This window comes from Chinchilla lanigera, unplaced genomic scaffold, assembly GCF_000276665.1.
Source record: "Chinchilla lanigera isolate Chin_1 unplaced genomic scaffold, ChiLan1.0 scaffold00007, whole genome shotgun sequence".
In the NCBI taxonomy this organism is placed as follows: Eukaryota; Metazoa; Chordata; class Mammalia; order Rodentia; family Chinchillidae; genus Chinchilla; species Chinchilla lanigera.
The window spans coordinates 21885769-21910822 of NW_004955408.1; the positions used below are offsets into that span (position 1 = coordinate 21885769).

General features: G+C 42.3%; 1 protein-coding gene across 3 annotated transcripts in view; it reads right to left on the reverse strand.

Annotated features, from left to right (window-relative positions):
- The window catches only part of Slit3 (slit guidance ligand 3), a gene marked incomplete at its 5' end in the record, with an annotated part of 603472 nt that overhangs the window by 166282 nt on the left and 412136 nt on the right, over positions 1-25054 (reverse strand). For all 3 annotated transcript variants that reach the window (XM_005376304.2, XM_013509153.1, XM_013509145.1), the window contains 1 exon segment: positions 5881-5952. In XM_005376304.2, the coding sequence (XP_005376361.1) occupies positions 5881-5952 (72 nt within the window).

A 25054-nucleotide genomic window follows, 5' to 3' on the forward strand; every position in this document is an offset into this window, starting at 1 on the left:
TTTTTTTTGGTTTTTCTCCGGTACTGGGAACCGAACTCACGACCTTGCGCTTGCCAGGCAGGCGCTTTGCCGCTGAGCTAAATCCCCAGCCCCATACTGCTGCATTCTTACACCAGAAAATGCCCTGTGTTCCCTCTCCTGTGTCTGCTGGTGGGGCTCCGTGTCAGGTGCTGCGGTACCACCTGGATGTGGCAGAATGACTACCTCCTCTACAAGTCTGGTTAACTTTCACCACTGCTTTAACTCTGGTCTATTTCTTCTCTAAATACAGGCTGAGAGGCAGCTTAATACACAGGGTGCTACAGAGGTCTGTAGAGCAAGAAAAAAGGTGGACAGGCAGCTCTTGTGATAAAGATTTGGAGGCGAGTTCACTTTATGTGTCTTCTTCATATACAAAATTCCAACTACAACCGCTTTAAAATCAGTGAAAATGTGGAAGCTAGTTTAACTCCTGAGAACTCCCAGGAGATGAGACCAGAGGCACTGCTAATTGCCTCCGGGGTTTCCCTGCCCCATTTTGGGAGTTTTAGACTACATTGCTCAGCTCTCTCTGTATATGGCTGCTCAACAATTCTGGCAAGTGCTGGACCATACAGCCTCACCTACCCTATGCTGGACACAGTGTACCCTTACATGGATTAAAGCACGCGTTGCCTGGCTTAGGCTGGCAGTGAACTTAAATGAGGGGGTCGGACGCCCCATGGGGGCTACACATTCCATCTACAGAGCAAACACTCACAGCCAGTTACCACCACACATAGCTGCCGTCCTGCGATTCCAGTGCTTCTGGATTTTCCAGAGAAGATAGAAACCTGGATTTTTACGTAAGCAGTCCCAATCTTTAAATGTAAAATGCTCATTTCAATTTTTAAAAAACACTCTTCAGGGACAAAAGAATTCATCTGTAGGTGCAATATGACCCATGGAGTAGTTTGCAACCTCTGGTTTAAAGAGGGCCACGCTGGATCATCCCTTGATTCCATCACACACAAATATTTGCCTTGCCTGATTTCCTAAACAGTATTAAAACTTGAATGGCAGGTGGGTTTGAAAGGACAAACTGTGTTTAGGCTCTCCAGGCTGGCAAGGAGGTTCCTTCTGAACAGCTGAATTATATGCAGACACCTACTGTGGGTGAAGAACGTGGATCAGTTCAGAGGTCTGTAGTCCCAGATCTTAGTCTGTCACCGGGAACTTGCCATTGACCTCCTAGCAAGAGCTGGGGACTGGGTAAGCCCAGCCAGCCACCTGGGGTACAGATTATTAGGAGGTGCCTATCTCCCTCCAGCCTCAACCCTTCCCCTTGACCTATCTGCATAAGAAGTTGTCCAGGAGACACTTAAGATCTTCCCAGTGCCAGGCTACAATGATGTGACTGAATTCCCCAAAATTGGCAAGTGACATAAATGAGAAGGAAACCTTCAAAAACAGCATATACCAGTTATCCATGGACTTTTCAGATTTCTGTGCAGTTTCTCTGGTACCAGTGATCTGATTCACTCTGAGAGGAGAGCATTTTCAGGGTGTTTCTGACATCTTTGGTCTGGCATTTAAACCATGTATCTATTGAACTTCTGACTTGCTACACTTAGTCTGCAGACAACATCTGAAACTATCTTTTCTCCTGTAATAGCATTGAAAAAAATGTAATCACAAATTTTATTTATTTATTTATTTTTTTCATTTTTTTTTTTGCGGGGAGGTTGGTGTTTTTTCCGGTACCGGGAACTGAATTCAGGACCTTGCGCTTGCCAGGCAGGCGCTGTGCCGCTGAGCTAAATCCCCATCCCCAATCACGAATTTTATTAACTAGGTTTTCTCATTTTTGTTTCATTGGTTGATATTTTCTTTTTGTTTGTTAGTTTGTTTTTCCTTTTGTACCTGTGATGGTATGTTGAGCAGGGAGGACTCTGGTAGAACTGGTGAAACACCTGGCCGTGTTCTCAGCTTAGCTGGCAGGGGCTGGAAACCCACAGCTCACAGCACAGTCACCTTGATTCCCAAGCACACGAAGTTGGGAATGCAGACTTGGCATATGCAACTGCAGTACAAGCACGACTTATCTGGAGGAAACCTAGTATGTGAATCACCAAATGTACAGAACTGGTGGGAACGAAAGGGCAATAATTTGAGTAACAGATGGGGTCTGCCTCACCGAAGGCTGGCCTCCTCCATTAAGAACCTTCAGTGCCAAAAACATCAAGGTTATATTTTTGGTGGGGTTTCTGGAAAAAAAAAAGGCCCTAAATATTGAGTACCAAAGTCAATTGTGCTAGAGGTGAGACTAAGTCATCCCTGAAAACTACAAAATGAGCTGGTGAGCAAGCAGGATTATTTCCTTTCTCCCGCAAGTGGATTTACCTTCCACTTTGCGCGGACCCATTAACTGGGTAAAGGGAAAGACGAGGCCAGTTTTGCAGGCTCTGGAAGGCTGCACCACGAGGCACTGACAGCTGGCCTGGTCCAGTTCTTGAGGGCCAATTTACACCATTGTGCTGTGCAGTCTGGCCCTGCTTCAGGGGCGCACGACACCATAACAGCTTTTGCCACACCAATCAAAGGGGTGTCTTGGTACAAGGGTTAATCATATGAATTGTGCTTTTTATTAGTTAAGTAGTTGCTTGGCTTCTCTGCAATGGGTGACAGCTATAGAAGGAGCATAAAGGCAATGGTAGCTCCATGGAGAGATTGTGGAAAGGCAAAGAGATGTAAAAGCACTAGTTATGGTACAGGGCACATCCCTGTGAGCCATTATCATTTGTGTTCTTCTTCCCCTGGGATGGCATGGGCACCATGGGAAGTTTCACCCATACTATGCTCTTTCTTACATCCCTTGCTGGCTGCCAGGAAAGGGAAGGGTGGAAGGTCCTATCCTTGTCCATTATATGCTGTGCTGAACACTTCCCTATCCAGCATGGCCAAAAATGAGGGTGAGGTGGGCAGAGTTCAGTCTTTTCCGACCCGGTACTGTTCATTTCTCCTCCTCACTGTTCATGGTTCCTTCCCAGACTCATGCCCCAAGTCCTTGTTTACTGCCACAAGTGAAATCAACCTCAGTCTTGATGGAAAGAAGTTTTATGATATTTCCAGCCATAGAAAGACTAGAACAATGGGGTTACCATGTGTGAAATATTTCCACTCATCGCTGACATCCACATACCTTCCTTAAATTTATTTTGAGAGCTTTGCATGAGAAAATCATGACCCAGTCCTTGTTTGCCACTTAATTCTGCCTCAGGCCAGAGAGCAACCACTCCTGAACTATTAGAGTTGGCCTGAATTTGTAAATTGCAAACTTATGAACGACCTTGCTAGAGATAGGGTGTTTTCAATATCCTCCCTGCATATTCTGAGAAATTTAAGTTAATATGTTAAGTTAATGCCCTCACTTATTTCCTACTTATTATTTCATTGCCAAGCTTCTTTATGGTGACTAAACTGTGATTACAGAGAAGTGTTATAAAAAGTCAATGTGTAGATTTAGAAGGTCTGGCGTGTGTTGCAGGAGGCTCTTTAAATGGAGATGTCAGCTCCAGCCAATTTCAGAGTGGCTCGCCATTAAGATGGATAGTTCCAAAGCTGTGTGCCTCTGCTGGAAATTAAAAACCCACGGAATAACTGATTATGATTAATTTTAAGTACTTAGCCATGTGAAGCCCAATGAGAGCATCTTTAAAACAAAGCTATTGATCTGGCTTTGTTTGGAATCGAGAAGATAAACTAATCCAATCCTGTGGGCTCTTTGCAATGATGGGGGAATGAACTTTTGTCATTATTGTTAGCATTATTATTATTTTGAGCACAGATTTCTGAGCCTTGACTTGGAGACACCTGGTATACTGGCAATCAGTGTTTTTTCTAGTGAACGTCTGAATCATGAGGAGTGGTCCAGTTCTGTCTTGAGCAGGGCTTGGTGGGCATGAGGGCAGAGTAGGAGAAAGTCAGGGAGGAAGAAAGGATGACAGTTTACAGTCCCTCCTATGTGGCACGTAAGTTGTCTCTTCTCAAAGTTGAAAAGATTTGGAGAGATTGAGAAGCTTGACCCAAGCAAGTCTCAGGCCTCTGGGGTTCCCCATCCAGGTGAGTCTAACAGTAAAGCCCTCTCTCCACCCGACTGCCTTCCTGCCAAGGGGAGGGGAGAAACTACCACTCTCAGCACAGAAAACAAACCTGAAGGCTGACAGGTTATCACAGCTGTTTCGTGGCAGCTGGTGACTTCTATTTCCTGGTCTCTTCCTAAGGAATTTTGTCATCTTTGTCATTTTCACTGCCAAGGGAGGAAAAGGTGATATGTTCCTAGCAACCCTTTCTGCGCAGTCTCTTTTCATAGGCAGGGAAAATCATGCTGACCCTTCTCAGTCCCAGGCTTCTGATAAGAGAAGTCCAAGGTTACTAATTTTGGGTTGGCACGCTCTCCCGTGCAGACATGCATTTGTTGCTGGTTCCAGGGTCAGAGTTTGGGTGAGGAGAGACTATCCATCTCAAGAATGACAACCTGACCTCCCCTGGCTGTGGGTTATGCCTTTTCTGTACTGGGAATTCTTGGTTTTCCTCTGATTTTAAGTAGCCTGCAGCATCGGCATCCCCTTTTATTTCCTGTAATTCCTCTTGGAATAACCTTCCTCTCAGACAAGGTGGAGGGGCTCTTTCTCACCTTTGCTCATGTCTTCAGGGCCAGGTGAAAAGGAAGGTGATGGGAGAACCTTTTATTCTTTCCTTTGTGTACAAAGGGACATTTTCATATATTCATTCATGTATTTATTTGGCATTTATTCATTGACTCTGCTGGAATCAGACACTGAAAAACCTGTGACTGTGTAATTTTTTAGTTTCAAAGGATGCTGAACAAATCTGACTCTCTTATCACTCACTGGCTGGAATTGTACTATCATAATTATTATTGCAGAATTTGGAAAGAGGGAGTCTCTTCTAAGACAGAGGAACCAAGGCTGTTGTTTTACAAACAAGAAAATTGAGGCTCTGAGAACCTAAGAGACTTGCCCAAGGTCACACGGCTAATTAGTGACAGAATTGGGACTGAATCACACATCTCCTAACACAAGTTCTACTATGCTTTCTTTACTGCTTCCTCTCCAGAGGACAGCTAGAAGTGTTGTGACTGGTGAGAACAATCAGAAGGTTTTCTTACACAATCCAACTTTAGTTGGAATGACCCCAAGATAACTCCTCGCTGACTTTCCCCCCAGAAATCGGCTTTCCTTAGTTAGAACATTGAAAGACCCGGGACATAGAAAGACAGCCATCTATGCCTTCTAGACAAAGTGTAAAGGGTGTGATAACGGGGAGGGGTACCTCTTTTCCTCTTTTTCCCCCTGCCACTTTAAGGTTGCTGCTTAAAGTTTGAATTTGAGCCTGAGATGAGATTCCAAGATCTGCGCCAATGGCTGGACTTCACGAGGCTGCTATTTGGCATTTCCCCTTGTCCTGTGCTGAGGTCTCTTTCTGATTCTGGCTAATTCCAACTGACCCTCCTGTGCTCACCCTCTCACTGGCCCAGACCTGTAACCTGTCTCTCCCCGATGCGCTGGCAGATGCTGGGGGGCTCCTCCAGCCCATCTGTCTCACCCAGCAACAAATACCGCCAGAGCATGGGGGAGAAATGACTCAATTGAGACTTAATTAGCAGGGACCCCAGTTTGTGGGAGGTGAGAAATCACACTTTGCTGCCTGAAAACACTTTGGCCAAGGTGAGCCAGAGGGTTCTCCCGGTTCCCAATTTTAATAGCACTGCAGTAGAAGACCCAGAAACGCACCCACACAGAGCCCCCTGTACACACATCCCCCCTCTCTCCTCCCTACAGAGGCACACTGCGCACACACGCACGCACACACAAGGCAGCGATCGCAAAATCAACTCACAGGATCTCCAGATCGCGCAGCGCTCGGAAGGCTCCATCTTCAATGCAGCTGATGTGGTTGTTGTCCAGTTGCCTGTGAAAAGCAAGGGAGAGCGTGAAGGCTGAGCAGAGGCAGTGCCGAGGGGCTGGGCGGCCGGGCCGGGCGTCCCTGGCCACCGAGCGCCTGTCCCTCCACCCTCTTGCAGGCTGTGCTCATCCCTGCCAGGAGCTCGTGCAGAGCCAGCCTGTCTGCCACGCTGCTCCGTCTCTCCTCTCTGACTGTCTGAGAGAACTACACAGACGAGCGTACCAAAGGCTGTCAGGTCTCAGTAAATATTAATTGCGCATTTTTTTTTTTTTAGGCAGAAGGGAGTAATTTCATTACATTAGGGCATCCAATCCATTACGAGCTCTTACCGTCATGTCACTGAAACAATTTCATTAAGCTAAAGGCCTGTAAATCATTGGAGGTCACTGCTCTGCCCTCCGCGACCTCCCAGAATGCTTTTTCCCCTCTCCCTCGTCTCCCTTTTACTGGAAGTTGCAGTCTTTCTGCTCTGACACAGCGCTAAATCTCAAGGCTTTATCTGCCCAAGAGCGGTGAGGGTGCATAGGGAATATACCAATTCCAAATTAGACTCAACTAATCTAATTTTATAGTCTTTTTATTATTCTAAGCACCAAATGTCTGTGGTGGTTTGATGTCTCCGTGCATTGTTATGGGGCCCATCTGGTAGGTCATTCTACTGAAGCATTTTCTGACTAAATACAGATTCCCTCAAACTGCACCAACCATCATCAACATTAAAGAAATTCATTGATAGAGGCGTTCATGATGGGGGAAAGAAAGGAATATCATTATTGCCTTAAAGATGTACCACTTACATTTAAATTGGGGAGAATTAAATGCACCTATTTCAAGATTCCTTTTTTTTTTATTTCCCTTTCCATCCTATGCACATGAAAATAATGTCTTTTTAAAAGATGACTTGACTAATACACATTCTAGTTAGGGACTGAGGTATTTTAGTTAGAGGATAGCAAATAGATACAATTTTCTCTAAACGAATACACATACAGGATGAAAAAAGTCAGGATATTTACCATGGTCACAGCCAACCTAAATATCATATATTATATGTAATATTTAATTCCTTAAAAAACCCAAAATGATGTTCAAAGAAAATTATTATTAACACTGTAATACCTATTGTAGAATACAGTACACCACGGCCTTTGGACGGGGCAAGTCAAATAAAGTAGGACAGTAGTAAAAAAGAAAAACAAACTCCTTTACCGAGACTCATTTGTTTTTCTTTTTCTCAGAAAAATTGAGTCCCTCTCAGGTGGAAGGACTTCCTGTGGCCGGAATTTGCATTTGTACCTTGTGTTAATCTGTACCACGACAAGTCTCTGCAAAAGATACTTCAAAGGGACAGTGGGAAACCTCCCTGGAAGGTTTTATTGTCTTACCAGAGAAAGACAGAAGTGAAACTAAAATATTTTCATTGAAAATGTCAATAGATGTAGGATTGTATAAATGCACACAAATGAAACACCTCCAGTTACTGATGCTGGGTGTTGTTACAAGTTCTGTCATGACATCACGGGCAACTGCATCATCCTAATAGAATTCACACTACAAAATTTAGATGCTCAGAATTAAGAAATAAGCAGAGGCAGGTCTCTAAGAAGCAGAAGGATGCTTTAGGTTGATAAGTTCTATACCTAGTGTCCAAGTTCTCACTGACACCCACACACTCATATTCTCACTGAGACCTCCTTACCCTTAATTCTCCCAAAGCCGCTCTCAGTACGGATTTGCTGTGCTCTTCCTGTGGGTTTTGGGTGGTGCAGGGACCGCTGATTCCCTGCAGAGGCTCTGTTAAGGAAGTCTAGTACTGCTGCCCAGATTCTAGAGTTATCATCAATTTAAAGGCCAATGAATCAACACCCCACACCCCACGCCAAGGCTACCAAACCTTACCAAGCAGAAATGCAGTGAAATTGGCTTTGGGCTCAAAGAAATTGTTCAATGAACATGCTGAATTCGGCAAAAATGGCACTCCTTGCCTAAGTAGAAAAGTATCTAAGTCATCATATTGGGAAGTCAGGGGTGTGGAGAGATGGCGCACCTGCTTTTGTGCACATTTCAGAGAAGTCTTTGCTGTTATTTATTGTTGCTTATTTGTGGATTTGAGGAGATTTTCCCTGCTTTTTCTTTTCGAGAACACTAGAAACTAAACAGATAACTAAATGTACAGGATTTTGCATGAAAATGTGGAATCCTCAAGCTAAAACAGAAAGTTATAAAAGAGCAAAAACACAATTGTAGAAAGAGAATAAATAGGGGGAAAGGGAGAAGATGAGCAATAGATTTGAAAAATCCACTCCTCAATGTCCCAACAGAGTCCTGCAGCCCGTGAAGAGCCTTTGGGAGGATCCAGTCATTTTAAGGCTAAAAGCAGAGACATCTACAACATTATTAATTACGTGATGTTTAAATATTTTCAGTGAGTGACACAAGTTGACATCTCGTTGTTTATTTGTAATGGGGAAGACTGAGCTGTAATGTAAGCACCTCTGCGGGTGTGTTTTATAGCTTATGTTAGCGCATATGAAATGTATCAGAATTTAAAATATTTATGCTGAAGTGTGCTTTCCTAGGAGATATTTATTATATCTGAGATTGTCTCCTTTCATTCTAACCACAGATAAACCAAACAGGAATTGTGCCCTAGCCTTGAGAGTCATTCCTTGTGAGAATCTACAGGGATGTGCCTTTGGGGGATTCATCCGGCAACGAAAACCACCCCAGAAAGTACCCTACACCCCAGTTTATATATCTCCTTAGCACCCAACATCAGAGCGCTCATACAAAGCACAATTAATAGTCCACCATCATTCCCAATCTCTTATGCAAATATGCGCGGTCCCTAAAACAAAGTAAACACACACTCAGTTCCCATGGTGTTTCTTTTCTTTCCAAATGACAGCTCAGAGACTTAAAAGTTAGTCCTGAAGCACAGGAAAGGAGAGGAAATAAACACAAGCCCAACACCTCCTTGAGGGCCGCAGAGCAGGGTGCTACTAAACATGCTGAGATGAGCCGAGGCCGAAGCATTTGACTTCATAGTGTGTTTCTGGTGGCTGATGTGCCCACATCGTGCCTTTGAAAAGATTAATTCAGAGTGTTTTTACAAAACAAATGAAAAAAGACCATTATATACACTGCACCAGGCACACATCACTCTGGGGATGGGTGAAAAGCAAAGTTGGAAATGCGAGGAGAGAGAACTGGGCAGTCCAAGCATGCCGAGAGCTCTTTCTTCTATTCTTTCCTTGGCAGTGGAAGTGTATTTCTCATGCTGTACAGTCCCTCTCTTTCACCAGATAACTTACCCCAGTGCCCACTTGGTGCCACGTAATCCACAGATGGTCTCTAGCATGTGTAGAATGATACTTCTAATGAAACTGCGTCAAGGCCAGGGCCGAAGTACACAGAAGAAAGTGCTCAGCTCTGAGGTTCACCACCCAGGCGGGAGCCCCACAACCCTTCCCCAAACAATGAAAAATGACTGAGCATTCGCTCAAACCCTCAGTGGGCTCAGTCTCCCAGATTCTCTGTCTTTCTGAAACACAGAATGGACACCCAAGAAGGGAGTCGTGGAATCAAAAGAGATTTCAGCGGGGCCAGGATGAAGCCGAGCAACAAAAGCTGGCTCCTTTTGGAAGCAACTTTTATTATCCTCTACTTTATATAGAATCCCCGTTTGATTTACACTCCCCTGTCTCTGAATAAGCCAAGAAGCCCCCAAACATTGCACAATATTAAGTTAACTGCTCTAATTTCCCGGGGAAGCTCGGATTTCAGCAAACAATGAGTGCTAAAATTTCAGCAAACAATGAGTGCAGGGTCTATTTAGAAAGGAATCCTCACACAAGAAATAAATGCAGACTCCCTGAGAGCAGCATTTTGACTACTGTATTTTTATATTCAGAGAATATAAGCAAGTTAGAGAGAAAAGCCAGCGTGAGTGAGGACTTAATCTCCACAGACCACGGACAGTGAGATAGCACTTTTATAAGAATTTCCAATCCCTAAGCATAATATACTCCTATTATCACAGTTTAATTCTTTTGATTACAAGTCCAGATTTAATAATTGAAATGTGTTAGAAATATTTTTGTGGTTCAAAAATTTGAAGCTCATCTAAATCCTTTAAAAAAAGTTTAAAAACCTGATTACAACATTAAAGCAGTCTGTCTCCCATCAACAACCAAACCAAAAAAAAGAGAGAGAGAGAAAGAGAATAAAACAATAACAGAAACGAAATAATAAAGAAAAATCAGAAAGTTTCAGGATTTAAATGATGCACTGAAGTTCCCATGACAAAGACCTGGGAAATAGTAATCTCCAGAATTAAGCTTTGAATATTTGGGAAAAAAAGTTGAATTCCCAACTAGTAATCTAGGTACAAGGTTTTTCATACCACGACACATCCATCCAGCTGTTTCCCTCTTGTCCAGATGTTCTGGGGGCCCCAGTGTGTGTCAGATGGATGACTAAACTTAGCCTCAGGCCACTGTTGCTCCAAGGGCCCCACATCCAGCAGCAGCATTTTGCTCTAGGACGACTGGCAGCTAGAATTGCCGCAGTCCTCTTTATGCAAAGTGGAAGAAATAGCTGAGGCTTAGCACCCTCTGGAGTTAAAGCAATTGTTAGTTTCTCAGTAACTACCTACACAAAACCTGTATGAAATTCACAAGGGAAGCCTTAGTAGAAATCCAAAGCAAGTTCATGGTCATGGAGTCCATCATTTAATTAAGGATCAATGTGTTATTAGATCCAGGAAAGGATCGGAGTATTATTAGAAGTTTGTACTGTATTAGATATTCAGGATATAGAATGAAGCATACCATATCCTTTGAAAATATTTGGGAGGTTACCTAATCTGTGTTGTTTTTACACATCATTATCTTTAAAGCTATAAAAGAATTTTAAAATCTAAACTGAGTTGAATTTGTTTTTGATGAGATACATATGTTCATATGCATATGTTTTGAGGTGCACTTTTTTTTTTGGATACTGGGAATCGAACTCAGGACCTTGCGCTTGCTAGGAAGGCACTTGTGCCCCTAAGCTATATCACCAGCCTTGCACCTTTTTTTTTCGATCAAGGAAAAATGTAAGCTTGTAATTATACCAAGAAAAACCTGGGGAACCCTGCTTTCATAAAACAAGGCAGAGGACAAAACACAAAGCAGCCTTGACATGCTTTTCCTCTTCTCCCCATTATCCGATTGTCCTTTAAGTAGAAAACAAGAAATCTAGTAGTGCTTCTGAAGGTTGTTTTTTTATGACAGTTCATCATTCTAAAAAAAATCATCACTGAAGGATAGATTATAAAAGCATTTGTCTGCTGCTGGCTGGGGTCTCTCAGAAAAATAATAAAAGCTCAAGGTTATTGTAACTGGCAAAAGGAAGAAAAATTATGTTCAAAAGAAATGCATACACTTTGTATAATTGAGTACTGGTCACACTTTGTAGGCAAATCAAACACTTGATCTAAGCCACAATTTGCTAATGAATTGTCACTACTTCTCATCATTAAGGAGCTACTGTAATTCCACATTAAAATGACATCTTGAATGAACAAAAGGAGGTGAATCTATTATTTTGCACATTTAGTACACTTGTCTACCAGACCCAAGAATACATGCATATAGATGTGTTTACTGATCCATGAATTATTTAAGTATCTGCAAAGATGCTTGTCCATAGAACTGACAACTTTATGCCTGTTTTTCCTACACACATAGTTATATGTAATATCTTCCTATTGTGTGCTTGTAAATACAAATATTTCTTATAAAATAGGTAAAGCTATTGTGGACCTCTGACCTTTAAGCTTTGCGTATGTTTACAGAGATATTTAGATAATTGCTTGTTAGCACTCCAAAGATTTGAATCACCAAACCTACTTTGTAAGGACAGAGTCCTAGGTTAATTAAGTTTTCTGATCGAAATAGCCTGCTTAGGACTGAGTGTTTGTTTGTTTGTTTGTTTGTTTATTTATTTATTTATTTATTTATTTATTTATTTATTTATGGTAGTGTGGATTGAGCCCAGAGCCTTCTCACTGAGCTATATCCCCAGATATAGGGGATATAGCTATACCTTTTACTTTTTATTTTGACACAGATTCTCTCTAAGTCACTAAATTTCTGCTGCTGGGCTTGAACTTATGATTCTCCTGCCGCAGCCTCTAAGAGTGCTGCCCATGCCCAACTAGGAGTTGATTTTACCGAGAGTGTCATTATGCATACTTTGCTACATGGGAAGTGTAATAATGCCTCTTATTCAGTATATATCATATTGCTGTTCAACATCTGTAATAACTACATCCTCTTCAGTAGATGCTCTTGCAGGCCAGCTCTGCAATAATGCAAACACTGATGATGGATTAGTAACAAAGAGGCAGGCCAGACCTTGGAGAATAAAGGGGAGTTTCACACATCGCTGGGAAATATCAATAACTCCACTTCTGTGTTTACATACTTCCCTCTATGTTGGGCATTTGGCAAATGAATTTGTGCTGAAAAATGTGAGTGGGGAATCTGCAAACCAATTTAACAGTCAGAATAGGTATGGAGAGGAAGTAAAGCTATTTCATTTGGGCAAGCTTAAATTTGAAACAACTTCCTGGCATTTTTAGACAAGTTAAAGAACAACCATGTGAGAACAAAAAGCAAACCAACTGAGCACTCTGTTTTTTTTGTTTTTTTTTGTTTTTTTTTTTTGGTTTTTGGTTTTTCTCCGGTACCGGGAACCGAATGAAACGACTCAATTTGGTTTCTAGCAACTTTTAGACCAAGGAACCAAGGTAAAGCTTGGTTACTGATGCAAAATGTGTATTTATGGTTTAAGGTTGGCCTTGTCCTGTGGTCACAACCTTGTATCACAACCTGTTTGGTATTGAAACTCATGTGTCCCATCCCAGGAAACCCATCGATTCTGGACAAATTGCAATGATTATTTATTCTGTTATATCCCTGGGACTGAGTTAGTTGGAAATAGATTTTCAGAACATTGTCTCCCCCACCCTTATCTCTTAAAATTTAAAGTGTCTATTGATGCACAAACTCAGTCTTCAGTTACATTGGCTCCAAAAGATGCCTCAGTACATCTTCTTTTTGCATCTCCAGTGAGAATGGTGGGAGCCCGCAAAGTAGCTAAACTGTCCTGCTGTGTACCTCAACCTTCTTCACTGGGAATTAGAATTCTTTTGAAGAAGTAGCATCTATGTTTTACTCATTGGCCTTGCTAATGTCATGAATGCTCAGAGGCTGGACACATAAATGGCTGTCTCCATAGTGATTAGGGCAGATCTGTGGTTTCCCTAGCTACACTCTTGAGCGATAACCATCTATGGCTCCTCTGCAAAGACACAAGAGGCAGGAAAGAGTAAGAAACAGTGAAGATGAAATGTGCTTTTGTTAACGGGCATGAAAAGTTATCTCCTGCACCTCTGCTTTTTACTCCTTTTTCTAAATCAACCATGAAAAACTACAGTGAAGTAGTGAGGGTTTTTTTTTTTTTTTCTTTTTAACCCCTTAGCGTTTTAGAAAATACTCACTGGAAACAGATGAACTATTCCAGCCATGGAAAAATAACCCATAAGCAGAAGCCAGAGTGGAGGTGTTTCTTCTTAGATAAGATGTGGATGCTGAGGAGCGATGCTGGTTTTCATTTGCCTAAAGAATTATCAGCATTGCCACTCTCAGCTGAGCAGAGTGGGTCAGCCTCGCCTGGGGTCTCTCTCTGACCGTGCACCCAGGCTGGGCTGCCTCCTTAGACACTGAAAGACCTTCACTTCACTTTACAAGAATCACACAGGTCTCCTAATTTAACTACCATTTTCCGTAATTTATTCGTATTTCCAACCCATATGAATAAACTCACTAGAAGCTCTCAATCTCTGCTACCTATTTTAAACATCAAATGAAAAGCTAGTTCTCATGGGAATTCTAGTGGAGGGAGCGAAGTGATTCATATCCACGCCCTGAGTCTCAGTTTCTGCATCTGTAAAATGGAGATAACAGCATTCAGCTCAGAAGGCAATTTTAGATATCAAAGTAATGAAATGCATGCACCCTAAAAATGTATTTCTGACATTGCTTAACTTTGTTTGCTTTAAAACTAATAATATTAAACAAAGGAATGTGCTTTTACATAATCATTAAAGTCTCTTTCAGCTCCAAGTTATATGACTTGGGATTGATTTTTTATGAGATGCTTAAGAAAGCATTCCTGTTCATCTTCCTCAGACCCATCTGTGATTTGAGCATATCACTTTATCCCCTCATTTTCTGTCCCAGACCAAAGAATCTATTATTTGAGATATCCAATATATTCTTTCTGGACTGAGGGCAGCAGCGCAGATTCGCGTGCTTTTCTTACTTCTTTAGCTGCTAGGAGGTTGAAAGATGAGAAACTGCTAAGATCCTACACCAAACGAAATACAAATTCTTCCCTTCCTGGGAAAACGATGGCAATGCAGAGACGTCTTCATTGTTCCACAGAGAAGCCCACTAGAGGAAGGTAATTGCAAAATTTAATCCCACTTTTCAATGGCTATTTCCAATTAATAATTATCAAGGATTGTACTGAGCACCCAAAATAGTCAAGTGCCACACCATCTACAGTGTAGGACTTCTTAATCTTAACATCCTTTCATCTGCACGCACACCTTCAGTGACTCCCAGTGGGCCACATTATAAATTGTAACAACACACGGATGCCACCATCACAACCACATTAATAAGGACACACAACCCTTATTCATCATTTATTAAACATCAAGTACTGAGTCAAGCGTCTTAAATGTTTTATGTCTGTTTAGTCTTACAGCAATCCCTGTGTTACAGAAGAGGAAAGTGAGGCATTGAATTTGATTCTGAACCTGGGTCTGTCTGTACTCCTAATGACTATTAATGCTGCTGCAAAACCAGAAATGGCCCAGACCCCTCAGCACGGCACTGTTCCACGGCAACCCCTCCATGCAATGTATGTACTCTCACATTGTATGTGCACAATGTATGTGCTTTCACATTTCTCTGCCTAACTTACAGTGGCCCTCACCTTCTCTATTTGGGGAAACCCTCCTCACCCATCAAAGCCCTCCTCCAAGGACACATCCTTTAAGAAATCTTTCTGTACAAACCTCTGGCAAAATGAACCACTCTCTCCGAATTCTCACAACTCTTTTCCTGTCCCCTTGTTTGAACCCTGATTTCACAGCTGCAGCACTGCTTGTGAACACATAGGGAAACTGAGGCTCTGAGAGGTTATGTAGCTTCATCAAGGGAGCTCAAAGCTACCTTCCTGCTGAGAAGCCTCAGGCCTACTCACCATGCCATTTCACCTCTCTCTGACTTTCACAGTGCGAAGATAGAGAAACTAGTATGGTTGTGCGGGCTTGACACACGTTATCGTACACTGGAAAGAGGTTGGTGAAAAAAATTAGAGTCTGGTCTTGGCATCTGTCACTAGGACCCAGTTACTCTCACTGGCCTGAGAGCACTTTTACCCAGAAGATGATAGGAGAGGGCAGCACCCTCAGCGGAGCTGCATACGCCCCCGTTTATCTCTCAATTAGATTCCACGAGCGTCTGGTCCATTTGACTTTTAGGCTTGCTGTGGAAAGCAGACTGACTTTCGCTCTAATTGATGACGATCATGGACAGGTGCCTATGCCCCAAGGAAATGCTGCAATTCCAGGTCAGCTGCTGAGACCCCATGGGCAGGGGCCTTCTAACCGGGTTGGGACAGCTTAGTGCTTCCTTCAGCAAGTGCATGGCACACCCAGAGAAATGGTTCTCTTTGCTCCAGAGAAGTTGTAAATTGCACAGATTTTAATCAGTCTTCCCTGGGCATGTCTTCCCCCAGTGGCGATACCGATTTGTCTTCCAAAGGTGCACAAGCTGCAGGAACCGATATAACTGGGCAGCTCTAGCCACATAGTGTAGTAGGATGTTGGGGGGTCAGTGGCCATTAGCCAGGCATCACTCAAAGGTATCTTTGTGGCAGCAAAAGCCAATTAAAGTGTGTCTTGTAAGCTCAGTGTAAGGGGGATATCAGGGCTCCTGTAATTAACTGCTGAAAAAGGGGGCGTCAAAACTCCGCAACATGGGCAGTGCTGATAACTACATTCAATCGAGTTAATGTGCAGAATTGAAATACTATAGGAAAAGCCAGCTTTTCTTTTTTTCTTTACTACTGCTTTTAAGGAATAAGGAACACCCATCCCCATTAGCAATAGGAGGGCAAATATATATTGTTTGCCTCAGCTGCCCCATAGTACCAGGCACATAAGAGAGATACTTGGCACACAATCTTAGGAGTCATATTACATAAGACTGACACCCACTAAGATAAGTATCATCTTGCTTGGTTAAGATTCTCCTACAATACGGGGGCGGGAGGGTGACTATAAAATAGTGCAGCTGCTATGGAAAATGGTTTGGTGTTCTAAAAGTTAAACATATGAATCAACAATTCCATTTCTAGCCAGAAGAATGGAAAACAGGTGTTCAGACACAAGTTTGCTTACAAATGTTCATTGGAGCATTTTTCACAATGGCCAAAATGAGACAACCCAAATATGTATCAGTGGATGAATGGATAAACAGACTGTGGTATATACACACAATGGAGTATTGTTCAGCCATTAAAAAAGAACCAAGTATTGGTAGATACTATAAAATCAATGAATCTGGAAAACATTATATGAAGTGCAAGAAAGCATGCATACATGAAAAACTTCCTATCATGTGAGTCCATTAACATGAAAAGTCTAGAACAGGTGAATCCAGAGAAACAAAGCAGATGAGTAATTGCCAAGACTGGGGAGAGGGGACAGGAAGGGACTCCTTAACAGTATGGAGTTTTCCTTTGGAATGATGAAAATATTCTGAGACGAGATAGAAGTAATGGTTGCAGAAATCATGAATGTGCTAAATGTCACGGAACTGTACACTTTCAAATGGGTGATTCAGAGTCATGTACTCCATGCTTTAGGTATGTATAAATTTTGTGTGCTTTTTTTTTTTTTCTGTTTAAGATAATGGTTAATTCTATATTTTGTGAATTTTACCTTGGGGACAAAAAAAAAAAAAAAAAAGAAAAAGAAGAGAAAGCTGCTCATTCTTCCTGTGGCGGGGAGGAGCTTCATTAGACCACCACGGTGTGAGGGTAATTTCTCTGTGATGTCATTGCAGGAGAGTAGGAAAGCCTGGGGCAGCATGAGACAGCAAACAAGCCTCTGTCTGGGTATGAGAAGAAACAGTATCTTGGCATCCAAGGAGCAAGAGGATGAAGGGGATTTAATCCACCTACTTTTGAGGATTATTTATAGCAAATTTAAAATGTGTTCTTCCTAACTTGCTTTGGGGACGCTAACAATAACTCTGCACTCAGGAACAAACAGGATCTGTTTATACAAAGAGCATGGGGCTGGTAAGCTCAATGGAAGTGGGGGGAAATGACCAGCTAGACTCCAAAGTCCAAGATAAAATGTGGTGGGATTAGCCACTATTTGTATTTTCCACTTCGCTGCTTCTCCTCTGCATCAGTAGCCAGCACAGAGGCACAGATAACTCAGTAGAACATATTTGCATTTCAGAACGGAAGTTCATTTTCTTTACAGCCTTCACCCAGACTGGTTCTTTATCTTTCTTCTCTGGGAAGAGAGACTAAAGGCCTGGCTGCTACCCTGGGGGCAAAAGAAGCGCCTCTGACAAGAGACTTTTCCTACTGTGGCACCTGGTGTGGGTGGGCTATGGGAGCCCTGTGACAGGGTCCTAAGGGAAGGGTGGGCTGGAGGGATGGGTGGAAATGGCCAATCATCTTCCTAGTGATGTCTCCAAGTCTTTGAGGACTCTTGGAGTGGCCACATTACTCTCACTGAGCTGAGTCAATTCAAGTGTGATTCAGAAGAAGAGGGTAGAAAAACAAAGAGGAGAAGCCAGAACAACCTGCTGAGACGCCTCCACCTGGGTACTTTGCACTGCCTAAGAGGCTAGTTCTAGATGCTTCCTTGTCCAAAGCTTTCCACTGCAGCTACTGCTACTTATTTGGCCACATCAGAACTGAAGGAGGTTTCTACTTGCTCCCAATTCCAGCAAAGGGAAATAAGGATGCGGCTCACACTTCACAGCTGAGGACGAGAGGCACTGCTCTGGATGGAAAAAGAAATTAAGTGATTTTCTTTTCATAATTTGCCAGCACAAGTGTTTTTATCCTTAGATGATATGGTTTGGTGGAAACAAAGGAAGAAACAATTTACTGGAGAAGTGGATAACGAGGATCTTTGATCTTGCTTCGCTGTGTTCTGACTTCTACTGGGTTAACACGTCCCTCTCTGTAAAACAAAGGCCTGAAAGAGATGATTCCCAGGGGCTCCTCCAGAGCTCACATTTAGGGCTCTGAATTTAATCCAGGGTCTGGCTGCCCACAGGAGTTTTCCATTTTGTTACAGTTACACTCTGGGGAGTCAGATTTCATTGTTCATGCCATGACTTGAGAATATAAATGTGAATTTTCCTTCCTTTGGGACAGCTGAGTCAAGGGTGCTTCCGTGGATTGGAGGCCTGAACAGAAAGTTGGAAGAGAGATCCAGTATGAATGAATGTGACATTAACAACTGCCAAATCACTCCATGGAAAAGTACTCAGTTCAGAAGCCCTCCATGATATCTATCAGGTGGAGATTCATGTAGGAATCCTTAGGAAGGATGAGACCAGCTCTCAAACTTCTGGATGTAAATGGGATTCCAACTAAAGGTCAGGCTGCTGTAGTTTCTTCTACCCTGCTCCTTGAAAAGCCCTTCTTCCTATTCATCTCTCTTAGAAGTACCAAATTTCTCCCTTCCATGAATCACACAGGCAACTTTTCAAGAGCATCCAATAATTTTTGCAGCATTCAATAATTATACACCCTTTAGAAAGCTGAAGCTGGACTCTCACATTCAAAAGGGAACTGGGAAAATGAGAGTACAAAAGTGGGGAACACAGTCTCTGAAGAAAGAAGAAAAGGAAGCCACCCTCCGGTGATATCCCCAAGTGGATGGTTTACTGAGAAGTTCTATAGTCACAAAGGTAGACCACGGTCCTGGGACTTCCATTAAGATTCTCCACTACAGTACAATTGGAATGCAAACTCCCTTCTCCTGGAGATCGTCTTTGGACTGCAGTGCTCTTTCTGGTAAATTCCTCCTGCTTTTCATATCCCAGGTATAGGGTAGCACCCTAAGCACCTTTGGTGTGGGAAAAACAAGATCCTTTCAACTGAAACCTGAGAAAAGAAAATCCTCATTTGTAGATCAAAAGTGCTGTTTTCTCCTTGAACCAAATTCTACTTACACAAAATCCTGCCTTCATTCATGAATTCCTGGAAAGAGCCTCTGTTACTATAGGCAACTGCATGCATCTCTTCCTGGCCTTTGGAAGTCTGAGCCCGAGGGCTACAAATGGATGAGCTGTGTCTTACAGTTCCTCAAATTCTCTTACTCTATTTTTTTGCTTAACAATTTGTTTCAAGTTCATCACCTAAAGTTTGCATGTCCTTCCTAGGTTATGCACATGTTTTCTTGGTTATTCATATTCTGGTGAATCTCAGCATAGGTTAATCTCTGCATAGGTCACTGCCCAAATCCACCTCCTCCATGCTGGTTTCTAGACCACTGGTCAGGCTGGGTATAGGGATGTGAGGGTTCATCCTCACATGTGAAGTGTGAATGGTGAATTTTTTCTAAACAGAGCCTAAATGAGGTTGGTGTGGGGTGCTGAATAGTCCTGCCACATGGACAGATGCATTCTTTAAGACTTCCAAACTGCAAACTCTGAATGCATATAACCCAGAGGAAAGGGTCAGACAACCAGAGCTAACATTTCCTTTGCCTGTGATGGATAGCCTCTTTGGAGATGCGCCCCATCCTGCTTTTTCCTTGGGTCAGCACTGTGATGGAAGCAGTGGGTGGGGGGACAGGGTCTAATTTGGTCTCAATGTTCTATACCAACCCCTCCAAGAAAAGAGCGGCACCACAATTGTCTCGTACAAAAGGTTTGCATTAACTGTAATGAAGCAAATGACAAAATCAATAAAGCAGGAATTGCGCGGCTGTCATAAAGATGATGTAAATCCAGGGTTCACGATGGTTATGAAGCTATTTAGAATTGTAATTAAAACCAGTACCATTTTTTTCAAGATAAAAGCCCCTTTGACAACCATAAATGCAAGCTACAGGAAATTTTCAACAAATATATTCAAAATTAATGTATGGCACAAAGATGGCATAAATTAAGTGAGGATAATCCATAAGCCCCGGCTTCAGAATGTAAGAGCACTGAGTAAAGAGATTTCGATTTCACGTTTGGTTTTCAAGCAATGTGGTTTTCAATTTTAATCAAGTTAAGGCTTGACAGGGCACTTAGAGACCCTGAGTGAATGGCAGATTTCTGACAACTACTTCTCAGTGAGACTGAAAATGCTGTCTCTGTATTTGCCCAACTTGAGATCTGATGGCACTGGTTATTTTATGCATCTCATATATTCCAGAAAAGAATCTAAGGGTGTGTGTGTGTGTGTGTGTGTGTGTGTGTGTGTGTGTGTACAGGGGATGACCTTTTAGTTTTATTTGGGAAATGGACTAGGATGAGGTTGATAAGAAGTGGAGGAGTCTACACATTTTCTAAGCCGAAAGTTTTCCTCTGATTTATTTTCTGAGCTTAGATTCCAAACTATAACATTGAGATTTCTTGAGAAACATCTCCCTACTTACCTACCTACCAACTGACCTACCTATCTACCTATCCTTGTAACTTCAGAGCATCACTGTTTGCCTTGATGTCATTCACAACCTTAAGATTTGGATGAATGTCCCCAAAAGGTTCATGTGTTAAAGGCTTGGTCCCCAGGGTGGAATTACTCAGAGAGCATAAAACCCTTAGAAGGTGACACCTGACAGGAAGTCCTTAAGTCACTGGGTGCGTGCCCTTGAAGGGGACTGTGGAACCCCATTCTTTTCCTATAGCTTCCTAGATGCCAGTGAAAAAAATAAAACCATAAATGATGATTAAGTTATGTCTTCTAGTCTAAAAAGCCACTAAAAGTCAAGGATGCCCAATTCTTTCATTCCAATTTGGCTTCAATGTGGAGAGAAGCGGGTGTTTAATGGGTAGGAACTGGGGTGTCCCAAGGTTTTAGAGTTTTAGCACCCATGGGTTTTATTTTCTGTATTTTATGATGGTTTGACATCTTGCAAGGGGTGGTTTGCTGGCTAGAAAGAGATTGCCAGAGCTAGTTAACACCCACAGATAGTAAACCCTGTTAGGGAGCCCATCTTCCACATACACACCAATGAACCCTGAGTCCATACCTTCAGCTGTCTCCTTTATTTAGCTGACATGACCAGCCATTATTTCCCCTGCCCTATCAATTCTGTCCAGGTACCAGACAATTAGGACTAGCCTCCATACCTCATGACCTTCTGGACTTTTTCACAGTAGCCGGTCTTGAGCTCTCCCCTGCCCTGTCTTGTCTTTCTCATGGGAACCCCAGTAAGACCATGTTGAGGCTTCCTGTTAATCCTTCCTCTGCCCTCGTACCAGCTCTGGTCCTTCTCCCGGTGACCCTATATAGTGTGCAAGGCCTCTCATTTCTAAGGGCAGTGAGTAACAACAAACTTGTCCTACAATGGCATTGACTTCTCTGCATCACCATTCAGTCACCTTATAAATGAAAACCTGGTCAGAGACAAAGGCACTCAGGGGCTGGAGAGAGCCTCTGCCAACTGTCCGAATGATCATGGGATAATTTAATCTCCAATCTTTAAAAGGAGAAGTTTAGATCATATTATTTATCTTTAAAACCCTTTTTAGCTAGTTAAGTCTGTGGCTCAGTAGACTGAAGTGAATTTTGAGCCCTGCCCCACCCCCTCCAGTTCAATGGGCAGTGAAGCTGGCTGCTCTAGAAGGACTGCACGCCAGCCAAACTACTTACCATAAAAGCACATTTCATGCCTGCTTCAGAAGTAAAGTGGGCAAAGAAAGAGCATCATTTTTGGAAATCTAATTTCATTAAGGAGCTGATTCCAGAAAGGGTCCTGAATTGATAGTTTACCGAGAAGATTCATCTTCCACAACAAGGATCAATCGAGCCAAGAAAATGTGCACTTGCATATCTCAGCTGTACTGGTTGACAGCAAGGTGCCCAAACTTCTTTGATCCATCTTAATTGCTGGCAAGGTGAAAACACTGTGAAGCAATTTCAGTGGACCCAAGAAAAATTTAGTGCCAGTCCTTGAATTAAGGTGGCCTGAGACATGTGAAGAGGGCCTAAGAAAGTTTGATTCAAACCATTCTATATCTGGTACACACAGTAGGACAGTCCCTTAACAGCCAAAGCTAGAACGTCCAGCTCAGGAGTCTTGGTATTTTGGTGGGCAGGGAAAAAATGAACGCTTTTCACATTGGCAGCTGGTTAGCAGCAGCAAGACCATCCCTAGTGGGCCATGGGCGATGTGGCTACATGAGACCAGTCTGCCCTTCAGAGAGAGACCAGTGGAGGGAAATTTCCAAAGCAGAGCTCAAGCTGAGAATCTTGGATCTGTGGTCTATTTATTTTTCATTTACCTGGAAAAATATGCCCAGGGGCTGACAAGGGATCAAAATAATCCTTTAGGATATTTAAAATAAGATACTGGAGATAAAATGCAAATAAAAGGGATGGGAGGCAGGGACGTTTTGCCTAAGGAAAATTTGGGAAAATCCCCATTTGTTTCAATGCCTATGTACCTAAATCTTGAGTATGATGAACTAGAAAAGGAAATGATCACAATTAATTGAAGTTTTACTCCAGGGTGGTGATACTTTTGATCAAAACACTGTCACTTGGCCGCCCCTCTCCTCATTCATTTCTCTCTCATCTGTAACTTCTAAAGATTGTCTTAGAGAAAGTTGGGTCTTCTTTACTGTCTGGCCTTGGTAACAGTGTAGGCTGGGAGTGAATAAGGAGACAAATACCACACAGCAGACACTTCCGTAGGAGCCTGGAAGCGTTCACAGACCCACGTTAAGTGCTGTCTGTTCACCGCCACAAAGCTGAATTTACCTGATGACTCAGTATTTGTGTTTTCTCAATGAATCAAGGCACTGACTTTTTTCAGTGATCACACAGAGCCAGGGGCACGTTTTGAAGTTGGGTATGGTGTCTTTTTTTTAGAAAGAAGCAAGCAAACATTTATTGGTCTACAAGTTGCATATACTTAAGTAGACAAAAGCGAGAGTCAGCCAGTGATCTAATTGACATTTTACTTGGTCAAGAGAACTGGGGCCGGCCCAATGGCAGGCAAATTCATTTTCCAAAGGTCACAGGGTTGGCTGCTGGTGATTCGCTGTTGAAAGATATTTCAGGGCTGGTCAAGGCCACACTCAGAGATCCCCGTGGAATACAAATAATCCCCCTCATTGGAAACTGGCAGCTGCAACTTTGGGTCAGTGTGGTTGCATTCATACCATCAGCAGTGATCACAGTTTCCAGTTACAAGAGGTCAGGGTGGCAGGGACAGAGGCGAAACGGGGCATGGCCAGCTTAGTCCTCTGAGCTCTTGTGGGGCGGGGGAGTGCATTCTTGGCATTTAATGCCAAGGCAGTGAGTGAAACAGGAGAGTTCCCATGCTGTGGGCTGAGATCAGGTGGATTTAAACATTTTTCTAATCCATAAACATATTTGCAGGGTATACTAAAGTTCAGAGCCCCTCTGTTCCTGTCCCCTAGTTCCAAAATCTGCTTTTCCGGAGGAATTACTTTTAGAAGTTACCAAGTATTTGCCTAAAAATATTTCACATATACGAAAGCATATATAGAAAACAAATATAGGTACACTCGTTCGATGATATATGTGCGGGATTGCTTCCAGGATGTGGGTATCCAAAATCACAGATGTTCAAGTCCCTTCTAAAAATGGTATAGCATTTGTACAGAACCTACACACGTGCTTTGGCATACTTTAGATCACTGCTATATTACTTTAATACCTAATGCAATGTAAATGCTGTGTAAATAGCTGTTATGCTATATTGTTCAGTGAAGAATGATGAGTCTGTCCATGTTTAGTACAGACATCATTTTTTGAGTGTTTTAAATCTGTTATTGTTAAATTGAAGGGCACAGAGTCCATGGATATAGAGGGTTGACTGTACATTGTTTTAAATACCCAAAAGTAAAAAAAATGTCCAGATCAGTCAGCACTGTTTTCTCATTTATGAATTCTAGATGCTATTTTGTATCAAATATAGAGCTCAGTCTCCTTCTTAACAACTCTAGAATAGGACCACGCGTGAACATACCACAATTCACTTATCTAGTATTCTCCTGATGGGCATTTAGATGGCTCCAAGACATTTTCTCCGCAAGTGACACTTAGCTGTACAACTCTGGGACTTGTAAGAATTTATTTTTAAAGTAAATTCATTAAACTGATAGGTTGAAGGATATTTTCAATTTGGGAAGCTGGAGCCCAATTACCCATTAAGGGGTCGTACCAGTTGGCAATACTCTATCGCTCTTAAATACTGTTCCCCCGCATCCCTTGCCACTTCAGCATTCTCTGAATTCTTACCAAGCACTCAAGAAAAGAAACCTCTTTAATCACGTCTAAATTTCTGGGGAGAAGTTGGATATGCTGTCTAGAATCAAGACAACCATGACCAATATATATTGATTAAGGCTTTCTTTGCCAACTTATGTTAGTTCTCTAAAACAATGGGATATAGCACAGGTTTTCCCTACTCTGGTATGTTTTTTTTTTTTTTTTTGTCATGTCTGTTAAGTAAAATATGTTCATTGTAGAAATAGTTTAAAGACAGGTAAAATAAATAAATAAATAAATAAATAAATAAAGCAAGCACTCTCAGGTATTTACAGTAGAGAAATGAAAACATATCTACCCAAGGGCTGGTATAATTACTAATAGAAGCCTTATTCATAATAATAAAAACTTGGAAACAACACCAATGCCATCAGTAGGGGCATGATTAGCACACTGGAGGATATCCATACAATAGGACACTAGACCATAAGAAAGAACAAATCATTTGTCAGATAAGACAAGACAAATTTGAAAGTATTTTGTG